General features: G+C 38.1%; 2 protein-coding genes across 6 annotated transcripts in view; one reads left to right on the top strand and one right to left on the bottom strand.

Moving 5' to 3' along the window:
- Positions 1–17,225, bottom strand: part of LOC100561497 (FRAS1-related extracellular matrix protein 1) — a 318,227-nt gene extending 301,002 nt beyond the window's left edge. The window contains exon 1 of the mRNA XM_062979566.1: positions 16,995–17,225. The gene's annotated coding sequence lies outside the window, so the exon portion shown is untranslated. The remainder of the gene's footprint in view (positions 1–16,994) is intronic.
- Positions 14,434–23,488, top strand: part of nfia (nuclear factor I A) — a 576,988-nt gene continuing 567,933 nt past the window's right edge. For 3 of the 5 annotated variants that reach the window (XM_062979580.1, XM_062979577.1, XM_062979578.1), the window contains exon 1: positions 14,434–14,688. In XM_062979580.1, coding sequence (XP_062835650.1) covers positions 14,593–14,688 — 96 coding nt within the window. In that variant the 5' untranslated portion in view covers positions 14,434–14,592. The remainder of the gene's footprint in view (positions 14,689–23,488) is intronic. The other 2 variants (XM_062979579.1, XM_062979576.1) reach the window with 2 other exon arrangements.

Here is a 23,488-nt window from a genome sequence, read left to right as displayed (position 1 = left end):
TTGTGGGCACAAATCAGATCCTGCCTTATCTCTGGTATAAGTATTCTAATATATTAGTTTACTAACAATACCAACAAAAAAAGGATAAACACAATAAATAAAAATAAACCTGAAAACATCAGTATTTGTCAAAATGAATTATATTCAAAATAAACTCTCTCAAAGATAGAATCCATTTTCTAGCACCAGTACAAATGGAGCTTACTTTCCTTCTTTTCAAGTGAAGAAAATACCCTTGTGTACACAATTTTTCAAACAGACATTTTTGCAAATAGTTCCTCCTACAATGAATCATTTTTGTATGCACCCTCCTCCAATGTACACATTTCTGCTTTTGGGTTCCATATCAGGGAAAACGAAAGAGCTTAAATAAATAAATACTGAAGGGGGTGGGTTTTTAAAATGTGCAGTGAATTCAGAAAGGTTTCAGAGTAGATACACACATGTGTGCTAGCCAAGATCATGCATGAATTCAGGAAGTTCACACTCCTTTCCAATTTCATATACATTATTTCCAAATGTGATCTGTGGCAAAGGGGACTTCTTCTTCTTCTTCTTCTTTTTCATTCACATAGTTGTTTCCGTCTCTTTGTGACCTCATGGACCAGTCCACGCCAGAGCTCCCTGTCGGCCGTCGCCGCCCCCACTTCCTTCAAGTTCATGCCAGTCACTTCAAGGATACCATCCATCCATCTTGCCCTTGGTCGGCCTCTCTCCCTTTTTCCTTCCATTTTCCCCAGCATCATGATCTTTTCCAAGCATTCCTGTCTTCTCATGACGTGGCCAAAATACTTCATCTTTGCCTCTAGTATCCTTCCCTCCAGTGAGCAATTGGGCATTATTTCCTGGACGATGGACTGGTGGGATCTTCTTGTGGTCCAAGGCACTCTCAGGATTTTCCTCCAGCACCAAAGTTCAAAAGCATCTATCTTCCTTCGCTCACCTTCCTTATGGTCCAGCTTTCACATCCATAGGTTACTATGGGGAATACCATTGCTTTCACTATGCGGATCTTCGTTGCCAGTGTGGTGTCTCTGCTCTTCACTATTTTATCAAGATTGGCCATTGCTCTCCTCCCAAGAAGGAAACATCTTCTGATTTCCTGGCTGCAGTCTGCATCTGCAGTAATCTTCGCGCCTAGAAATATAAAGTCTGTCACTGCATCCATATTTTCTCCCTCTATTTGCCAGTTATCAATAGGTGTGGTTGCCATGATCTTGGTTTTTTTTTATATATTTAACTGCAGCCCGGCTTTTGCACTTTCTTCTTTCACCTTGGTGATAAGGCTCCTCAATTCCTCCTCACTTTCAGCCATCAGAGTAGTATCATCTGCATACCTAAGGTTGTTAATGTTTCTTCCAGCAATTTTAAATCCGGCCTTGGATTCGTCATGCCCCATACGTCACATGATGTGTTCTGCGTACAAGTTGAACAGGTAGGGTGAAAGTATACAATCCTGCCGTACTCCTTTTCCAATCCTGAACCAGTCTGTTGTTCCGTGGTCTGTTCTTACTGTGGCTACTTGGTCTTTATACATATTTCTCAGGAGACAGACAAGGTGACTTGGTATCCCCATACCATCAAGAATATGCCACAGTTTATTATGGTCCACACAGTCGAAGGCTTTAGAATAGTCAATAAAGCAGAAATCAATGTTTTTCTGAAACTCCCTGGCTTCCTCCATTATCCAGCGGATATTGGCAATTTGGTCTCTCGTTCCTCTGCCTTTTCTAAACCCAGCTTGTACAACTGGCAACTCTCGCTCCATGTATTGCTGGAGTCTTCCTTGCAGGATCTTGAGCATTACCTTACTGGCATGGGAGATAAGTGCCACTGTAGGGAAGTTTGAGCATTCTTTAGCGTTTCACTTTTTTGGTATGGGGATATAAATTGATTTTTTCCAATCTGATGGCCATTCTTGAGTTTTCCATATTTGCTGGCATATGGCATGCATCACCTTGTCAGCATCAACTTTCAAGATTTTAAACAGCCCAGCTGGGATCCTGTCATCTCCTGCTGCCTTGTTATTAGTAATGCTTCTTAAGGCCCATTCAACCTCGCTCCTCAGGATATCTGGTTCTAGTTCACTCACCATACCGTCAAAGGTATCCTCTAAATTATTATCCTTCCTATACAGATCTTCTGTATATTCTCGTCACCTTTTCTTGATCTCTTCAGCTTCTGTTAGGTCCCTGCCATCTTTGTTTTTGATCATGCCCATTTTTGCCTGAAATTTACCTCTAATGTTTCTGATTTTCTGGAAGAGGTGTCTTGTCCTTCCTATTCTGTTGTCTTCTTCCACTTCCATGCATTGCTTGTTTAAAAATAGTTCTTTGTCTCTTCTGGCTAACCTCTGGAATTGTGCATTTAGTTGGGCATATCTCCCCCTACCTTTCGCCTTCCTTCTTTCTTGGGCTACTTCCAGTGTCTCAGCAGACAACCACCTTTTTCTTTGGGACGTACTTTGTTGCCGCCTCCTGAACAATGTTGTGAACTTCTGTCCATAGTTCTTCTGGTACTCTATTTATTAAATCTAGTTCCTGAAATCTATTCTTCACGTCCACTGCATATTCACTAGGAATATTTGTGAGATCATATCTAATTGGTCTGTGAATTTTCCCCATTCTCTTTAGTTTGATACTAAATTGTGCAATAAGAAGTTCGTGATCTGAACTACAGTCAGCTCCAGATCTTGTTTTCTGGATGGATGTCAGCCACCTTTGTCTACAAAGGATGTATTCAATCTGATTTCGGTGTTGACCATCTGGTGAAGTCCATGTGTAAAGCCGTCTTTTAGGTTGTTGGAAGAGAGTGTTTGTTATGCACAGTGAGTTTTCCTGGCAAAATTCTATCAGCCTATGTCCTGCTTCATTTTGATGTCCCAGACCATGCTTGCCTGTGATCCCGGTTGTCATTTGACTGCCCACCTTAGCATTCCAGTCTCCTATAATGAAAATAATGTCTCTTTTAGGTGTATTATCCAGTGGGTGCTGCAGATCCTCATAGAACTGATCTAATTCTGCTTCTTCAGCAGCTGTGGTTGGGGCATATATTTGGATCACTGTGATATTAAACGGCTTTCCTTGAACTCGAATTGAGATCATTCTATCATTTTTGGGGTTGTATCCAAGCACTACTTTAGCAACTTTGTTATTAATTATGAAGGCTACTCCATTTCTTCGGTGTTTCTCTTGTCCGCAGTAGCAGATCTGGTGGTTATCTGTTGTGATGTGGCCCATTCCAGTCCATTTCAGTTTGCTGACTCCCAGGACATCTGCTTTAGGATTATTCAATGTTCTTAAATATTTCTCTCAGGGCCCTTCCAGACAGGTCCCAAAATGTGGGCCCTGTCAGAGATTAATTCAACACAAAAGAAAACCCTGCTTTGTCCTGAATTAATTAGATAATCCATTAGGCCCAAGCCTTCCTTAAAGGCCCATATCTAATGCGGTATGGGCCCTTTGGGGACAGACTCCTGGGACTGCAGAAACAGTCCCAGGAGTCTTTCTCCACAGTTCAATTTGCTTCTTCAGGCTCCGTGAGCCCAGAGCAGCAAAGAGGGCACCCACTCCCTCCCCAACTCCCTCCCCAAAAGCCCTTAAAATAAGAAGAAACTTACCAGCTGCCATGTGGCCTCTCTGCCTCCTAGAGAGTAGAAATGATGTTCCAGGAGACAGGAGGGATCACTCCCCCCCCCCCCCCGGCATATGCCAAGAGGCCTGTCAGAGAGGTCTCATGGCATCTAGTAATTTTCTTCTTATTTTAAGGGCTTAGGGGGAAAGGAGAAGGGTTCAGTAGCCCCATGCCAGTGCAGAACTTACCACACTGGAATGGGGGCACTAACAGGGAAAGCCTGGTTGTTTTGGGCAGGGCATGAGGACGTAAACCTGCTTCACCGTGGCTTTCTTTAACCCACTGTGAAACAGGTTTAAGCCCTGTCATCCTGAACTGAGAACATAGTGTTCAGATGACAAAAAAACTCCTCTATATTTAATAGCTGGGCAATATAGGAACTTTGACAGGTCTAGCTTGTCATGAAAACTCTCCTATAGAACTATTTACATGTATAGGATCCTTCTGTAATCTGGGCACCTGACCTTGGACAAATTCCATGTACTTGGTGAACTGAGAAAATTAATGTCATAGAATGTGGCATTTATTTACTGCAGAAATGTTCCTAATATAGTTAGTTTGGCTTTGGCATTTTTATCTGGCAGAGCTCCTGTATCATTAGTAGACAGGCCAAAGTTCAGCAGATGAAGATTAACCTATCACTACATTAGCATTCCTTGAAGTGTACAATTGTTCAATATGGCTCAGTATGCATATTGACCTATTTGAATTTTGAACAAAACCCCAGCTCAAGGCTGTGCAAAACTATGTGCATTTTAGACTTGATTCTTTCTTAATTATACCTCTATACAACATTTGTTTAGGGTCTGAGTTTGCTAGCATATGCTAGCATAGTTGATTTAATGTATGCAATACTCAGTATTCAAACTGATGAAAGGGGAGCTACTCACATTATGCCTGCAAAAGACTGGGCCCTAAGGCATCAGAAGTAGCACTTTGCTTGTAATTGAGTTGGCTGTCATTTATACTTTTTGGTAACTGAAAGTCCTTCCTAGAATACCATTGTAATCAAGCATTTGCTTAGAGGTAATTGCATTTGTACTTTGGTGAATTGGGACCCTACTGAGCTGGAGTGGGAGGCAGGGAAGAGAGGATAGAAATAAATACTAAAGAATGTGTTAGAGAGACAGTAATTAAATCCCCCCTTACATTAAAGTAATGGCTACTACACCAGTGTAAGCAATTCTTTGGTCTCCTATAGCCACTAAGCATTTGATTTTCTTTTGAAAAGCATTTTAAGCAAAAAAAAAATCATGTGGCACAGAAAAATGGGATTGCTGTAGCTTGTAGGCAGAGTTTGCCATTCCGTTCTCCCTTCCCGATGCTGGCAATATGCCCAAACCTTAATTGCAACCTGACACACAAAGATTAAGCAGGTGGAACTTTTCCTATCACTTTGGGCCCACATCCGTAAAAGAAAACATGTATGTCAGATTTTTGTTAAAAATTAAATACTTTACTGGTAAGATTGCTACTTGGAGGGAGTTGCAATGGCTACTGCTCTTTGGGACCCCCCCCCCCCCCCCCAAATACAATCAGTTTTTCATTATTCATATTCTCTCAATTTGAAAAAAAAGTTACCTTTTCTTCTTACATTTCAGCACTCTTAACTTATTATTCAGGATTTTATACCCAGCTTGTATAGTAATGAGTGGTCTTTTAAACAAGTTCAGCTCTTTCATCTGTAGCAGAGATGGACGATACGTCACAGTTCATATCTTAATGGTTCCCAGCCAGTTGTAATGAATGAATGAATGGGAGTATAGTCCTTCATCAATACTTATGGGCTGATAGCAACTGCAATCCTACAACATCTAGAAATTGATATATCTACATAAAAAATGGAGAAAATAGGCAAGCATTTTCTCATTACTATAACCTAGGCATAGGCAAACTTCAGCCTTCCAGGTGTTCTGGATGTCAACTCCCAGAAATCCCAGTCAGCTAACCAGCTGTTAGGAATTGTGAGAGTTGAAGAACAAAACGTCTGGTGGGCCAAAGGTTGCCCATGCCTGTTATAACCCCATGGAGGGTGACTTGTTGAATTCCATATTGCCATAGAAGTGATGCCATGCATCATCTTTTCTCTACATCAGTGGTTCTCAACCTGTTCATCCCCAGGTGTTTTGGCCTACTGTTCCCAGAAATCCCAGCCAGTTTACCAGCTGTTAGGATTTCTGGGAGTTGAAGGCCAAAACATCTGGGAACCCACAGGTTGAGAACCACTGGATACCATAATCTACATTTCATGATCCTTGCTTCCATTACTTAACATAGAGGTGAGCTACCTGTGGCCCTACAGATATTGTTGAAGTGCATCACTCATCAGCCCTAGTTGCCAAAGCCAAAGGAGAACATCTGGAGAATTGTATGATAACCACCCATACTTCCTTGATATATGTTTTATGAAACATGGGGGATGTTTTATCCATTAATGTCTATGCTGTTAAAAACAGAGAAACAATGCAACACCTTATTACTATCTTACATGGAATTACAGAGTTTTCATATTTTCTTAACTCTTCTCTCATTTTTATCTTCCCTAAAGTCCTATCTTTTCCTATTGTTTCACTGAACAAGGACACACAACTAAATGTTCTGTTCTGCTTTATTTACAGTGGCGTTAAGCACTGAAACCTCTCTTGCTTGGGAGCACTGCCCATAGAAGCACAGTAGGTGGCAGCAATTATGCTGTGTGCCGTGGAGAAAGATGTAATTTAAGACAAAATAGATTCTTCCCCCTCACTAGGGCTGGATCTACACTGCCATATAATTCAGTTTCAAAATGCAGATTAACTGCATTGAACTGAATAATATGGTAATGTATACTCATATAATCCAGTTCAATGCAGTTAATCTACAGTCTTTGTTTTTTATTTATCGCATCTGAAACTGCATTCTATGGCCGTGAAGATGCAGTCTTCTCACAAAAAGAAAGCCATCCTCAAACTCAGCAACATGGAGTGGACGAAGGATTGGGAGAAATCCAACCACAAATAGAGAAACAAGTCATCTAGGAATATCTGGCCGCTCTAATTGAATTCAAGTCTCCAGGGCTGGATCAGCTACACCCAAGAGTATTGAAGGAACTAGTGGAAGTTATTTCGGAACCACTAGCAATCATCTTTGAGAGTTCTTGGAGAACGGAAGAAGTTCCAGCAGATTGGAGGTGGGCAAATGTGGTCCCTATCTTCAAGAAGGGAAAAAAGGATGACCCAAACAATTACAGCCCCACGTCAATACCAGGCAAGATTATGGAAAAGATAGTTAAAGAAGTGGTCTGCAAACATTTAGAAACAACTGTGGCCATTGCTAATAGTCAACACAGATTTATCAAAAACAAATCATGCCAGACTAATCTGATCTCTTTTTTTGATAGAGTTACAAGTTGGGTCGATACAGGGAATGCTGTGCATGTAGCCTATCTCAATTTCAGTAAGGCCTTCAACAAGGTCCCCCATGACCTTCTGGCAAACAAGCTAGTCAAATGTGGGCCAGGCAAAACTACAGTTGGGTGGATCTGTAATTGGTTAAGTGAATGAACCCAAAGGGTGCTCACCAATGCGTCTTCTTCATCTTGGAAAGAAGTCATGAGTGGAGTGCCGCAGGGTTCCGTCCTGGACCCGGTTCTGTTTAACATCTTTATTAACAAATAAGATGAAGGGCTAGAAGGCATGATCATCAAGTTTGCAGACGACACCAAATTGGGAGGGATAACCAATATCTCAGAAGACAGGAGCAGAATCCAAAACGATCTTAACTGTTGAGAGGTATGGGCCAAAACTAACAAAATGAAGTTCAGCAGGGACAAATACAAGATACTCCACTTAGGCAGAAAAAATGAAATGCAAAGATACAGTATGGGGGATGCCTGGCTCAACAGCAATTAGTGTGAAAAAAAATCTTGGAGTCCTCGTGGACAACAAGTTAAACATGAGCCTACAATGTGATGTGGCGGTGAAAAAAGCCAATGGGATTTTGGCCTGCATAAATAGGAGTATAGGGTCTAGATCCAGGGAAGTCATGCTACCCCTATATTTTGCCTCAGTCAGACCACACCTGAAATACTGTGTCCAGTTCTGGGCACCACAGTTGAAGGGAGATGTTGACAAGCTGGAAAGTGTCCAGAGGAGGGCGACTAAAATGATCAAGGGTTTGGAGAACAAGCCCAATGAGAAGTGACTTAAAGAGCTGGGCATGTTTAGCTTGCAGAAGAGAAGGCTGAGAGGAGACATGCTAGCCATGTATAAATATGTGAGGGGAAGTCATAGGGAGGAGGAAGCAAGCTTGTTTTCTGCTACCCTGGAGACTAGGACACGGAACAATAATATTGATAATGCAATATTGTAAAACTTTGAATAATTCAAGTAAATTTACCATACTAGTGTTCAATGTATACACCTGAAGAATTTTTTAAAAATGGACTAAACTCCATCCTTCTCTCTTCTGTTCATTCCTCCTGTTACATGAACTGAAACAAGATCAGGCTTACTTCTCATACCAAGGTTCCTTCCTAAGGCCACATCATTTTCCTGTCCTTCACATGCTGCAAATTACTGACCTCACCATATAGACAGCCTTCAGATTTGCAGAATCTATGTAGTTTTTTATTAAAACATTATCCAACCAGAATCAGGTGTGAAATGGTAGGTAAAAATCAAAGTTGTAGGCAAAGAGGGCCTGAAGGAGTGAAGTCAATTTCTACTTCAGACAATGAGCCATAGACTGGATCTATGCAAGTACAAATCTACATCTGACATATCACTTCACAAATTGCAAAGGAAAATGAAAGAAAGTCTATTCATACTATTATTAAGCAACTGAGAATTAGAAATCTTTGCTTTATCAAAAAATCTAGCAGTAGATCACAGTCTCTCTGACCTTCTTTTCATAAATTGTATCTACACCGCTGAATAAATGCGGTTTGACACGAGTTTCATTGTGATGGTTCAATACTACGGAACCATTGGAGTTGTCATTTTATGAAGTCTTTAGTCTTCTCTACCAAAGAGTGCAGATAGATCAATGTTATTGCACCTATAACAGTGAGCAGTGGCAGCTAAAGTAGTGTCAAACCGCATTAATTTTACATTGTAGATGCCTCCATACTCTTTCATATTAATTTATTTTTCAGGGTTGCATCAGGATTACTAGTGGATTTGCCAAAGAACATATTGGATAGAAAACACTGCTGAAGGAGTGCATGTCTATGGACTGGGGCCAGGGCAGGCAAGGCCATGTAGCTCCTGATAGTGCCAATGTGGCATCTCCAATGTATTTCAGACCAGCTGGCCATGAGGATGGCCAAAGGGTTCGAGGTTACTCCTGGCAACATCAGAGGAGTTCTGGAGCCCTTTACACCAGATTTATACAGAAGGTGTAGATGCAACCAGAGGCTGCTTCCACATCCACTTAATCAGAATGTGGATTAAAGAAATCCGGTTCCATTCCTGAGCGTCTCCACAGGTATCCCAGGACCAGGAAGAAGTTATCGTGGCAACCACAAAGCTCTCATCATATCAAATCAATCCAACATACAGAACTATTTTTTTCCTTACCCAGTTGGGAAAAATGAGCTGAACAGAAGTAGTCCATTAAAAGAAAATTAGTGATAGGAATCCTGGCAGGGGAAAAACAAAATAGGGGACAGGTGTTTGGTTATCTTCCTGGGAGCACCATATTCATTTCCTGCATCCAGTTATTCCAGCAGTGACGTTGTTCCTATGAGTGCTGCACATGTTGCTCCCGAATAACTGGTCTGTAATGACTATACATTGGTCAACTGCAGTGCATTTTATTGCCAATTTCAAACTTCCAGGTCAGTGATTGTAATGCACTGTGTCAGGATAAATACGTGCTTCAGTGCATATTGGGGAGTGTTTTCTAGACAATGCCTTTTTTTCACTTTCTTCCAAATTGTAGGTGGGGCTTAAATCATAATAAAAAGTGAATAAGTCATGATTTCTGTATTCTGCCTCCAAGGTTAGAAAGGCAATGTGCCTCAATATGCTAGATTAGAAGTGTATTGTCCCACTGTCCTGCTTATAGTAAACAAATAAAGTGCTGGACTTGAAGGGTTTTGCCTAGCAAAGCTCTTCTGTTTGCTATGAAGGTGTTTCTATTTGTTTTGGTCTTAAATACTTCAAAGTTATTGCAATGAAATACATAGAACTGAAACCCAATGTTAGGGCTAGCCCTCAATGTATCCATTCCTATGCACTGATGGCTTCATTTTCTACTATGACTGTTACCACCCATGCTGCATACTTGTTTAACAGAAGTGAATGTAACAGTAGTATGTTATACTCATTTACTCAGAGGTAAGCTCCATTGAGCTCAGTTAGGCAAGGGATAGATGATAACAGTTTTATTTTTTTGTTTAGGATATATCGGTGACACACTCTCTGACCACATGGCTTACAAGCTAAATCATTCCACAGAACAGAGTTTTATAGAACAGGAAAGGGGCAGTAGGAAATGTACATTTTGAGCAAATGGTAAATGTAAGGAAGCCAATTTGCTCATCACAGAAGATGTCTTTTGGTTTTCTGTTTGGTAAAACAAGTACTGAATTAATGCACTACTGTTGTTCCATACTGAACATATTGTGCCTTGTAGAGGTTGTTCCATCTCACAATAATTATTTTTCCATTTTGATGGATGCATATTAATTTTCATCCTGCCCCTATTTGTATAAACATGTGTGGTGTGATTCGTATATATATAACTCTCAAATAATCAGAATAAAAGGAACCAGAAATTCCTGGGTATACTGGCTTCACTCACATCATTTTGAGTTCACTGACTATGACTCATAAAATCTCACTTCTGAAGTTTTTTCCCTGCTTTAAATTTTTTAAAAGTGCATTGAGGTAATGGGTCTCTCTGGTTTATTAGGATTATGATAGTATTATTTTGCATGGATGCCATTCACATGTCATGTTTTGCAGAACGGTGATTGACAAGAGTTAAATTCAAAACATGTAGTCATTTTCTAGTGTTTGAGATTTATTATTTCCATTCCCCTCCTCTGTGATTGAAGGAAAACTGTTTAGATGTTTGTTTCCAGAACGGCATCTGTCAGCAATCAAAGGAGGAAAAATTGCATAAAACAAATGCAATTGTTTAGAGTAGCATTTCCTGGATCATGTTAAATGCTTGATTTGCTCCCCATTATGTTCACTAAATAATTTTGTTTTCCACAATAATTGTAATATTTAACATGTTACATTTAATCTTCTTTCAAGGCTATTAGTAACAGCTCACTTAGAAAAGAAGTAGTTGGTTGATGGGGAAAAAACCCACTGCCACCCACATCATAAAGAAAAATGGTAAAGTTAACTTCATCCTAATTGTTCTGGATCGAAAACATAGTTATTTCACATTGATTCTTTTCTTTGCATCAGACTACTGTACTGTCCAGAACAAAGTGATTTCATGCTCCTTCTGGTAAGCTGAAAACTATAATATTCCCAAGTAATCACTATGATGTTTGATACATTTTTCATGGCTAATTTAAAGACAGGCTCAATGGCAGTAATCTTGCACTTCAAAGGCCAATGGGTATTCAATTGAATAGAAAGCAAAGAAATACCTGAGAAACATATTGGCTAATATAGACTCACACAAGAACATGTTCACTGGCAGACAGGCATAGAGAACCAAGGAAGATTTGAACCTTTATTTAAAGGCAGCCTGTAGCTGGTAGCCTTTAGCCAATTGCCATTAAATGCACCCCATTAGTTAGTCATTGCTTGCTTTTCATGGGTTATGACTCAACTCTCCCAATTTTTGAAACATTTTAATAAAAGACTGCACCAATGTAGCCTTAATACTCTTGAACTGATAATCACAAGTGCTGACCAGGAAGGAAGAAATCCAATCTGAAACAGGTTAGAAACTGATGGTTGGTTAATCATTTCTATATATATAAAAGGGTAATGAAATTTCGGCCTAGGACAAAACAACAAAACTACACATCCCAGAAACACTAAACTTGGCAGCACAACCCCTCATCCATGCCTCTACGTTCATACAACAAAAAGAAAAGAAAAATAAAGTCCTAATTAGAGGGAGAGGAATAATTGTTTTTATTCCAATTGCTGCCAGTTAGAAGGCTAAGCTCCGCCCACTTGGTCTCCTAGCAACCCACTCAGCCCAGGGGACAGGCAGAGTTAGGCCTCACTTAGGCCTCTTCCATGCTGCCTATAAAATACAGATTATCTGATTTCCCATACCACCATACTTTGCCACAGCAACGCGTGGCCAGGCACAGCTAGTTACTTTATATTTTATGCAGCAGTCTTTGAAATTATCAAGAAGCCTAAAAAAATAGTAGGTACTTTTAATGAAGTGGAGTGAAGTGATAGATAGGTATTCATCAAAAGCACTATGCAGATAACATCATTTTCTTTTTGGATTCAAAACAGAACTATTTTGGATTCAGAAAAGATCTTTTACAAAGTTAGATGTCCAAACATACAACACACAATGATATGTCACACTTCTCAAATAGAAACATGTTGACTTCATAATGTATATTATACATGTGCACATCAATGCATATTTTAGCTTTAAAGAAACATATGTATGCTTGTGCAGGCATCGCACCAAATAATTTAAAAATCTCATTTACAAATATAATTATTTCTACATACAATAATGAGAATCATGTCAAAAGAAAGAATAATAGGATTCCCATTTGCCCCTTGGATGTGATGAAACAAAATCCCTCAGTACCACGAGTAATGTATAAAATGTAAATCCAACCTATAAAGACTACTGTTGAAATACAGATTTAGAAGAAATAGTTTTTTTCAAGAAGCTAATGTGAAAGTCTTGCTAATAAGAATGATTAAGGTCTTGCTTGTGCTGTAATTTATATTACTCCTAGTTTTGCAGTTGTGAAGCATATTTTTAAAAGCTCACATTATTATACAAAGTATTTGTGTACCACACCAAAATATCACAATTGTATCTTGCTTTTTTTTTAGCAAGAAAAGTTATTTTTATGCATCTAAAAATGGGAATGCCCATTATACTGAACATAAAGTAGTTCTATGAGCTCCTATTATCCATAATCCAACAGAATGAAGCACGCCCTATTTGGGTGGGGCAGAAGGATTTGTTCAAAGGTTCCTTCACAGATTGTTGAATGAAAATACAGTCAACCCTCTGAATCCATGGATTCTGCATCGATGGATTTAACCATACATGGCTTTAAAATATTTCATAAAATTCCTAAAGCTAACATGGATTTGGGTATTTTACATGAGGCATACCATTGTACATAATGGGTCTTGAACATCCATGGATTTGAGGGTCCATGGAAGGTCCTGGAATTTGTTCCAGGACTCTCCATGGATATTCAAGTTCATGGATATTAAAGTGGATACCCAAGGCCCAGTATGTTTACTTTAAGTAACTGGTTGGTGTTAAAGGAGCTAAATATTCCAGAAAAGTATGGATAACAGTTTTAAAATCTTTTGCTTAATAACCTACCTGTTGACCTCATGATAATACCCTATAGCTATGGGAAGTAAATTCTATTGAATCTAAATGAACTTATTTCCAAATAACCATGAATGCAATTTTGCCGCCACTCAAGTAAAAAGATAAATGGTTTTAAATGATATGATTGATTAATTCTCTTTAAAAATTTCAGACATTCCATAAAAGATGCCTAAAACTTTCCTCATGTGTTTGTGTGTGTTACTGTACATCTTGTGTAGCCTAGGGGATGTTTATCAATGGAACCTGCTGCAAATGTGAATAAAAAGCATCTGTCATGGATGGCAGACATGACCAAAGAATAATGTTAAATACAATATGAGTTCTTGATTTGGACAGCAGGAAAAATCCATGTTCATAAATGTTGGGTCAATGGCATGCTATATTTTGTGTGGCATCACCTGGTGTGCAGATATTTGGAGGCATGTGGCGAATTTGGATAACTTGGTGTTTTAGTTAGTCAAGCTTTGGAAAATAGAACTCTAGTAGATTGCATTAAAACCATACAGGAAATGGAGAGGGGGGTCTTATTCAGAAGTTCATTGTCTGAGTAACTATTTGTATGCCAGCAAAAATGTTTAAAACATGCTCTGTTATCCAAAAACGAATGAAAAGATCAGCAAGATGCCATCAAAGTTTTGATTTTATTGTTTTACACAAAAGCATTTTTCTATGAAGGACCAAACTCTTTAAATCGTTATGGTGGAACAAAACCCTTGAGCTATTTAGAGTTACATTTTCCTTTTATTTCCTAAAACGAATGTGTACAAAGATTTATCTATCTATATATCTACATATAGAGATATGGGGGGAAATTAAATTGAAACCTTCAGTCAAGTGTGTGTCTTTTTTTTTCTTGGTCACGTTCATGGGAAAAGTAGCTGTGATAAACAGATACTGAATCAGACTGGAAATTCTCTTTTTCAGGCAGGGGGGTGGAGAGAAATAAACCCAAAACATTGCATGATAGTCTCTAAGCAGTTCCATCTGTCAAGCAGAAATTTTAGGCTAATAGCCTGTGGCAATCTCCCTTCGCAGTCCACTACCTGCCTTTGTCCTACTAAGTCTCTATTCATTTTTTTTAAAAAAAGCTAGTCGAGGGGGGAAGAGGAGAAAAAAAGGAAAGGGGAAAATCTCGCAGACTAAAATCATCCGAATGATGAAACCTTAATTTTATCCTCCTCTCTTTGATGTTAAGCGGTGGCTTCTTACTTTAAAAGGGGGGGAGGGAGGGAGGGAGGGAGAGGAGAAGAAGACAGTGCTAGGAGCAGATGACTTTTCATCCCCACTTCACCTTGCCACTGGGTCTGTGAGAGATTGGTTCACTGTCAAGGATACTTTTTTTTTACCCATGATTCCATATGGTATGGACTGGGCTACATGTTGCCCAACATGCCAGTGCAAATGTTTTCTCAATTAGGTGTCTTATCTCCCGTGAGTTAGCATCAGATGAAGCTTGCTGACAGCATAATGGCAGGGAAAACCTCCGACGGATCCATCAAATGGCAGCTCTGCTATGACATCTCGGCCAGAACTTGGTGGATGGTGAGTTGGCAGCACGGCTGCTTTTTTTTTCTCTCCTCCCTTCCTTTTTTCTACTTTCCCTCCCTCTTTGAGAAAATGTCCCAGACCTCACATTTATCAAATTAACATTTGAATTTTTTTTTCACACTCTTCACTGGAGCAGCCTTCTACTTGTCCCACTTGTGTATTTTTTACTCTGTAACAAGAGACTGTTCATGTGCCCTACACTTAAGAAACTGGCAGCTTCCCCCTTCACTTCTTTTTTCCTTCCTTTAGTTCTCTTTATAAAAGTGTGTGGACAAGTAGTTTGAAAAGCTTTCTTTGCAAAGAGCAACTTTTCCTTAACTCTATTTGGATGTTATTGGTGTTGTAACATTGCAATGCGGAACTGCAGGTTCTTGTTCTGTCTTTCTGTGGACATGGAGTATGTGTGGAGGAAATGTAAAATGTACCCTTAAAGATTATGTGCCAGGCAAATCTCACAAGTAAAACGGTAAGGAAGTCTGAAACAGTTTCAAAATATACTATTCTAGTAAAACCCGCTAATGATATTTTTAGTGACACTTGAGTGTCTTTGTGACATTTGAGTGTCTCATCAGAAGACCTAGTTTAACTTTTTCTCTTAATTGTTTACATTAGAATAGATTCCTGTCTGGTTATGATCTGGAGCCGTGTGTTACAGATCCCACATGAATGTCTTTTGGGTTCAATTAAAAGTTTTAATAAAGTTCTGACAGGCACTCTCAGAATGAGTTAACTTGCATGTCATGGTCACTCAGGCCAGACAACCTTTGACATCTTGAATCTATCAGAGGTACAGTGAGTTGGGAGGATGCACAATAGCCCATTGTGGTAGAAGATGCAAACCCTGTTGTGTCAGTGAGAGTCCTCAAATCATTACTGCCCTTGTTAGCGTGCTGTCCGTTAGAGATTAATTTGTTAGCAGAGCTGCTGCTTTTCTTCCTTACTTGCTTTCTTTTTTTTAATTTTCTGTAATTATAACTCTTGCGGCAAAGCAAGGTTTTTTAAAAATGTTTTTGAGGAAGCGCAATTTTGCTGCTGAGACAATGCATGTATTATCTGCTCCTAACTGGACCGTGAACTTCTCTATTCAGTCCACATAGATATCACGGTTCATTTTTGTTTTTGGGTTTTTTGTTTTTAAAGAGGACTGGTGAGCGGAATTACAATGACACTGATCATGCCGTTATTTTTCATGATATGCAACAAGAAGTAAGTGGGAGCAGAGAGACTTTCACACATACACACACGCACCCATACACACATACAGAGAGAGAAGAAACATCATCCAGATCAATTTGGATGTCATCCGGAGATGTTTCGGATGCCTGTGGACTTGGAAGACATGGGAAACTGAAATGTGGAAGGATTTTACTCTGCAGCATGGCGGTATTGGTTGCTTGCATCAAAAGGTGTTTGTTGGAACTTTTATTCATTCGAAAGGTTTAACTAGTGGTTGCCAGCTAAACGTTACATGCAGATTCTGGTTAACTAGAACAGAGGAAGTCTAACCACTTTATACCAATTTTCCAATTAGACTTTCCTCCAAGAGCAAATACAGAAAGGATGGTGTGGGATGCTTTGAAATGGACTGTTTGTATGACTGATTAACTTGTTAAATAATGAAATGAGACTATTATTGATCTAAATCTGTTTGCAGGGAGAAACTGTAAACTGCATTTCCTTAATACATAATACTGTGATTTTAAATTCTTACAATACTCCTCATTGTATTGTTTTGTTCCCATGATAACTGTGAAGTAATAGACTTCAAATACTGTCTCCCTCTTTTAAAAGTATATTAAAAGGTTGTTTTTAGAAAAAGTTATTTTGCACTTGTCTTGCCATTCAGAACAATACATAAATTTATGTACTATATTATATAATTCTTGAAACATTTAGCAATGCACTTGACAAGAAAATAAACAAGCTTTATTACTAGACAGGCTGTTGTTTAGATGAAACATGATGGGAAGTTCTTATTAAACTTTTATCATGCTGCATAACTTATTTTTTAAAAATACAAGTTCCAAAATACATTGCTAAACATTGGTGCACTAAAACAAAAAGAGATTCATTTAAAAAAAAAAATCCTTGAAACGAACCTCGCAAGATTCTGTACAACAGGCATGTTCATTTTCAGACAAGGTCTCAATTATTGGTACAAAAGTAAGCAATTTTTCTGCGCACACTTTAATACAAAGCATATTTTAAACCTCATCACATCTGTTAAGTTCTTTTAATCAAAACTTGGCTACACAATTAATTTTAACATACAAAGACAAAAAGGAAGCTTTGAAAGTTACCTCATGCATCGTCTGGCTTCACAAAAAAATCTCGGCTACTGCCTACTGCTAAACTTCGGTTTGGTACTGCCAGCATACAAAGAGATGAGTGAATGCCCCCTTTCCACCCGCATGGACTCAGCTGCCAACTGTGCGATATGCAATTTTGTTTTTTAATGAGTCGTAAACAATTTATGTGTGCCAATGAAGCAAGTTTGTTTTATTTCAGAGGAGCAGGTTTGGAATTGGTTTGAAGTGGCTGCCGTCTCTACTGTATGGGAATATGCTGTCCAAATTTAAAGGTTCTGTGTCATTTTGATGAAAAGACCTATTATAATGAAAGAAATGGCTGTATGAAAGGGTGGGCATAGTAATCTCTTAGCTCGGACACACTCATTCTCTCACTCTCTCCCCCTTCCTTTCTCTCTCTTTGGCATGATTTCAGCCCAGTCTACAGTATGTTTGTAGCTAGATAGTTACTTGCTTTGCTCTCTAGTAAAAATGAAAAATCTCTTTTACCTTTGGAACAAATGGCTTGTGAATGTGTGGATATGCCTGTGTGCATGTAGGAATATATATATATATATATATTTATATATTTATATATATATAAATTTTAAATTTTGGCTTTCTTGAGCAGGCATTTTATGACATCTTATGTCTGTTCCCATAAATGATCTTGCCATCCACATCAGATAAAATAATATATCTCATAGTTATTTTCTACAATGGGATGAAAAACTTTCACATTTAGATCAAATATTAATTGACTGCAATTTTATTATTCCAGTGGGTCTTACTCTCAAGTTATAGGTTCAGTAACCTCAGACACTTCGTAGGACTGTAAGCAAGACTCAGTATCTGTGCACATTTTAACAATAATTACATTTGTTGTAATGACTTACAAGAAATCTTTTGAAATCTAAACCTCTCTCCCTCATGCTTTAATCATGTCATTCTTGAAACAGATATTAATTTAGGTTGATACTCATATGACATCTTTGGTTTTAAAAGTTTGGGACCTACAGAAATGCAACACAAAATATATTGGTGCACACACACATGTACACATCCCAAATTAACAATGGTGAAGTTGGAAACTCAAAAACATTGTTTTCTATCATCAATATTTAACATATTAAAATAATGTTCAAAAGTTATGTACTCCAGCATATAGACTCAGTCTGCTTTATCAATATTTTTCCTTATTTATCAGCCTTATATTTTATGATCCTGTGTATCATTATTATTAATTAATATAATAACAGAACAAGTGAAGCAGACATTACAAATCTGGCAACATTACCAGTTTTCAGATAATTTCTGATGTCAGATTGATGTATAGATGACTTTCTAAAGCAAAGTAAAGAGAATAAATCTCAATCATGTGTGGTTATAGCTGAAATCAAAACCAGTTTTTCTTAAAGATGTTCTTTATCAATAAATGCAATATTTGGGCTCCAAGAATAAATATATGCACATGCATTTATGAGTTAAAATATATCCTTTGTGATGTCAGAACTTTGTGACAAGGGCACCTATTTCCCTATGTTTTTACCTGCTTTCACTAGCAATTCAGATAGCAAAGCTATCAATATAAACACTCATTGTATCATTTTGTTTCACAATCTTTATTTTTGGATGATATTCTCTTTCTTGTAAATACTAACTAGTATTTTAAAATGTTTTTTAAACATTTCTTTCTATATTGACAATTTTTGTTGTCTATAAAAGTAATTACAAATTATCCAGGAAATCTCTGAAGCAGCTAAAATAGGTCAAAATGAGAAAATGGGCAATTTGTGATTTAAAGATATTGTGCAAGAATTTCTTATTTGATATACAGCAAACTAAAAACAGGAGCATTGTGTACCCAATTTTTGTGTTTTATTTAAAAATAGTATATATTTTAGAAATGTGATGTCTCATACCTTGGTCAGTTCTTTAGGAGAATAATAAAATATAATATTATATTCAGATTTCATTTACATTCATGATCAAATAATAGTATTCTTCCAAAACAATGTATCACTTTTGAAAGCGAATTCTGAATCTATCTGAATATTTATTTTCCTCCCCATACAGACACACAATAGATTAACATCACTTGCTTCATGACGTTTGTCCAAAGTGCTTACTTTCTATGCCATTCACTTTGCAATCCTATATCCTTGAAGAAAATCCCATTGAGCCTTATGAGCCTCACTTCTAAGCAGGCAGGTATAGGATTGCACTATAAACGTTTTGCTATTTCTTGTACTGTTCCCAGTTAGTTTTTCAGATATACATTCTACCTCCATTTCCTTTCTAGCCTCCTCCCTCACCTGTCCTGAATATTGTTAGGAATGTTTCTAATTTAAAAACGAAAGAGCCAGTGGCTGATTAGAAGACAGGAAATTGGAGGATTAAACTGTCTGGTTGAACTTCCTTTACTTATCAGCACTCAGTACCTTTTACTAGATTATACACTCAACAACAGTTACAATGTTATTTTCCATGTTCTGCTTAATTTTAATTTCTTTAGAAAATCTGGACTTCAGGCAGTGGTGACTCTGAGCCAAGATCAGTTGTTTGCAGCATTGACTAAAAGAGATTTCAATCATTATGGACATTACAAAGATCTCTTCATCTTTTCATTTCAAAATTTGTTTGAAAGTGTGTGTGCATGATGTCCATGAGTGTATGAACAATTGACATTGAACCAAGTATCATATGCAAAACTTTATAAAGGAAATTGCATTATTTGCTAAGAGGGAAATGCCTCACGATAATCCTTATTAAAACCTTTCCGCCATCAGAAACATTCTGAATCTTTTGTAATGCCATAGTAAATCCATGTAACATGTTGTAGGAATGGCAAGATTACCAGTGTACCTTACAGAAACATCAGAGAGCAGTGTTCGAAGTCATAGTTTGGCAGGAAAATGTTTGCTTTTTCACAGTTACCCCATAGGCAGGAGGGAAGAGTATGAAGAACATTGAGGGTGCAATTTTTTTACAGTTAAACCAAGACTGTTCAAGTGCAAATCAAAAATTTCCTGGTTTTTGGGAGGCATTTTTGGGAGGCACCAGGGAGATTGACACTCCTAACTACCAAGTTAATTAAGTTGAGGGGAACCTTCTTGAAGGATGTAAGCCTTGCAAGGCAGTGGTTCAAGACTTGGAGAACCAAATGTCCCTCATCCCCTGAAGGTTTTAATGTCCCTCATCCTCTGAAGGTCTTAAGTATTCTAACTTTTAATGGTTAGAAATAAGATAATGACAGCAGAAAGAGCCTTAAGTGGAATCTTGATTATTATATTTTTCTGTACAATATTATTTTACAATAGTTTTAGATTTTGATTTCCTGAAAATATTTTAACTCTTCATTTTAACTCTCCTGTGAATTTCAGGGAAAATACAACATGCAACTATATCCATGTAAACAGTGGTAACAAAGTCCAAAATCTGCAAGTAGCTATACCTTTATTGGGACACTCCAAAGCATAAAATACATTATGCAAACTTTCAAAAATTCACTCATAGAAGCATAGAATCATAGAGTTGGAAGAGACCTCATGGGCCATACAGTCCAACCCCCTGCCAAGAAACAGAAAAATCACATTCAAAGCACCCCCGACAGATGGCCATCCTGCCTCTGCTTAAAAGCCTCCAAAGAGGGAGCCTCCACCACAGTTCAGGGGAGAGAGTTCCAGTGCCGAACAGCTCTCACAGTTAGGAAGCTCTTCCTAATGTTCAGGTGGGATCTCCTATAGTTTGAAGCCATTGTTCCTCGTCCTAGTCTCCAGGGCAGCAGAAAACAAGCTTGCTCCCTCCTCCCTATGGCTTCCCCTCACTTATTTATACATGGCAATCATCAGATAAAGATGTAAAAAAATTATACAGGAGAAAATTGTTGACAAGGTTAGTGTCATAGGCTTACATTCGGTCCGAGATGTTGTCAGTTAAGACAGATGCTATCTTCCTTCTTGGTTATGTGATAACTAAGGACAAAGAAATACAAAACAGAAAATAAAATTTCAACAGAAAAGATGCAGATGACCTGATCCTGTGCAAAGCTAATTGTTCCTTTCTTAGGCCGAGCATAGGATTTTTCTGCCTAAGAAATCTGGGGGAAAAAACTTTTAGGTGCAGTATAGGTTAAATGTGTCAGATATTAATATCAAAATATAGTCTCATAGAAAACTCAAAGGATTTAAGTTTCAGACACCTTCCACACAGCCATATAAAATCCACATTAGCTGCTTTGAACTGGATTATATAGCAATGTAGAATAAGGCCCCTTCCACACAGCTGTATAAAATCCACATTGAACTGGATTATATGGTAGTGTGGACTCAGATAATCCAGTTCAAAGCAGATATTGTGGATTATCTGCCTTGGATCTGGATTATATGGCAGTGTAGAAGGTCCCTCAGTCTTTTAGTTCCCTCTTGTTTAAGTTGCAAAAGGCCTCTGCCATGGCGCTGCTGATAAACCTGTAACGATACACCTAGTAACTATCAAAAATGGTTACTGGAATCTATAAGCAATTCTTTACAGTAGTTATCATTAGATATTATCATGCTATCCAGCAATTATTGACTAGAATGAATTGCCCATGAGATCCCTACCAGTCCCTGAAAGTCACTGAAGGTCTAGAACTAATTGTGGGCCGTTGTTGTTGTTGTTCATTCATTCAGTCACTTCTGACTCAAAACTTGCAAAAAGTACAATTAGATGTCTGAGCCAGCAAAGGGGAAAATCTAAAGCCCACATTAGGATAGTATCTCTATAAACCCACTTAAAGATGTGTGCATGCTTTGAGATTTCCAGATCAAGCAAAACGTTACAAATTCACACAGAAGAAAGATGACACACAATTTAAAAAATAATATGGTCTGCAGAGCATCCTATTTATTTCCAATATTTATTTCCAATATTTCTACCCCGCCCTTCTCCCCGAGGGGACTCAGGGCAGCTAGACAAACAAATAGAAGGGATTTGCTTAAAATTAAATAAAAGTTCCATTAGGTGAATTAAAGGTTTCCCGTTGGAGTGATCAGTGAGCTTGTTGAAAAGAAAGGGTGGAGGATGATTTTTGACCATACAAAATCCAGATATGTATGCAGAACTGTTTCTATCCTAATTAATAAAGTTTTTCATTTGTAGTAAACAAAGGTGAACCAGGCAATCTCCATCCAAAGAAAACTGAGTATCTTTCTTAGATGGCAGACTAATACTTTTTCAAACAATCAATAGGAAAAAAGTTGTATATCTGTAGCTAGTGACTGGAAGAGACAAACACTCAGAGAAGAAAAGAAAAGTCCCAGCTTCAAGCTCCTCCTGTGACTGTTCTAGCACAGCCTTGAGTTCTTTCATACTTGTAGCTATCGGTGTTTGCTACAGCTTGCAGCCAGAAGGATGTAACATTGGGGAAGCCCATTCAGGCTGTTTGCTATATTTGAATGGCAGTCTTGCACACTGAAGCTCATGCCTTTCTTGGCTATTTTAGACATAACAGGCAGTGGGCATGACTGAGAGCCCACTGCATATGTCTCTAGCTATACAATCATCAGCTATGGAAAAAACATAAATCTGTATCTGAATCTAGCGGTGGAGAAAGCTAAGTCATTGACAGAGTTCTAGACCATTTCTCTGATAAGACTCACAGCATGACTCAATATTCAGGAAAATGATTCATCTTTCTAGCTGCATGGGAAATAGCAGGTGAAAAAAGAAATTGGAAATATTTTGAAAGACAGATAAATTGCATTGGCAGCGGGATATTTTGAAACAGAAAGGAAAGGGAATCTAATTTTCATGGTGTGTTGTATATATAAAACTACATGTTAAATCATTAGCATTGTATTGTTTAGAAGAGACCAAACAAAGAAAGGGCAGTCAGTGCATAAGTTGTTTATGATTCATTCTTAGAAATTCTTATCAAAACTGTGTTTAAAGACTAACCAGGCACAAGGTTTAAAGTGTTGATGTATTGGAAATAATAGTGTCTGTCCCAAAGAGCTTTCGATTTTGTGGCCACTATAATTAAAACTCTGGACTGTTTCTCATATACCAGATTGCTGGCTATGGGTAATCTATGCATTCCTTGAAGAGACAAAACAGATATATTAACTAATGGGACTGAATTCAAACCATTTGCTACATGTAAACATAGATTTTCCAGGGGACTGCTCAGGATAAACTTAACCACCATCTAACAAAAAGCATGTCATGAAATGGTATAATGCAGACACCGCATGCTTCTTAGACTTTAACTTCCCCAAATGACAGCATGCTCACTTTCAAAGATTCACATGCTATTCTAAATGAGTTCAGTGTTTAATTCAAATTCTGAAAAATCGGGCTAAGTTGTAGTGACAATGGGACTAATATCACTTGGGGGGGGGGGGGTGGATCACAAGTATACAACTGGACAGAAAGTGAGATTTAATACAGAATTCATTAGAAATGGGAGGAATGGGTTTTCTCCTAAAGCAGGACTCAGAACCCAGATCTGCTTTGATGCAAAG

The sequence above is a fragment of the Anolis carolinensis genome, chromosome 4, assembly GCF_035594765.1.
Source record: "Anolis carolinensis isolate JA03-04 chromosome 4, rAnoCar3.1.pri, whole genome shotgun sequence".
NCBI classification, from domain to species: Eukaryota; Metazoa; Chordata; class Lepidosauria; order Squamata; family Dactyloidae; genus Anolis; species Anolis carolinensis.
The sequence above is the reverse complement of the archived record's forward strand: the minus strand, read 5'-3'. Positions and strand labels throughout refer to the sequence as shown.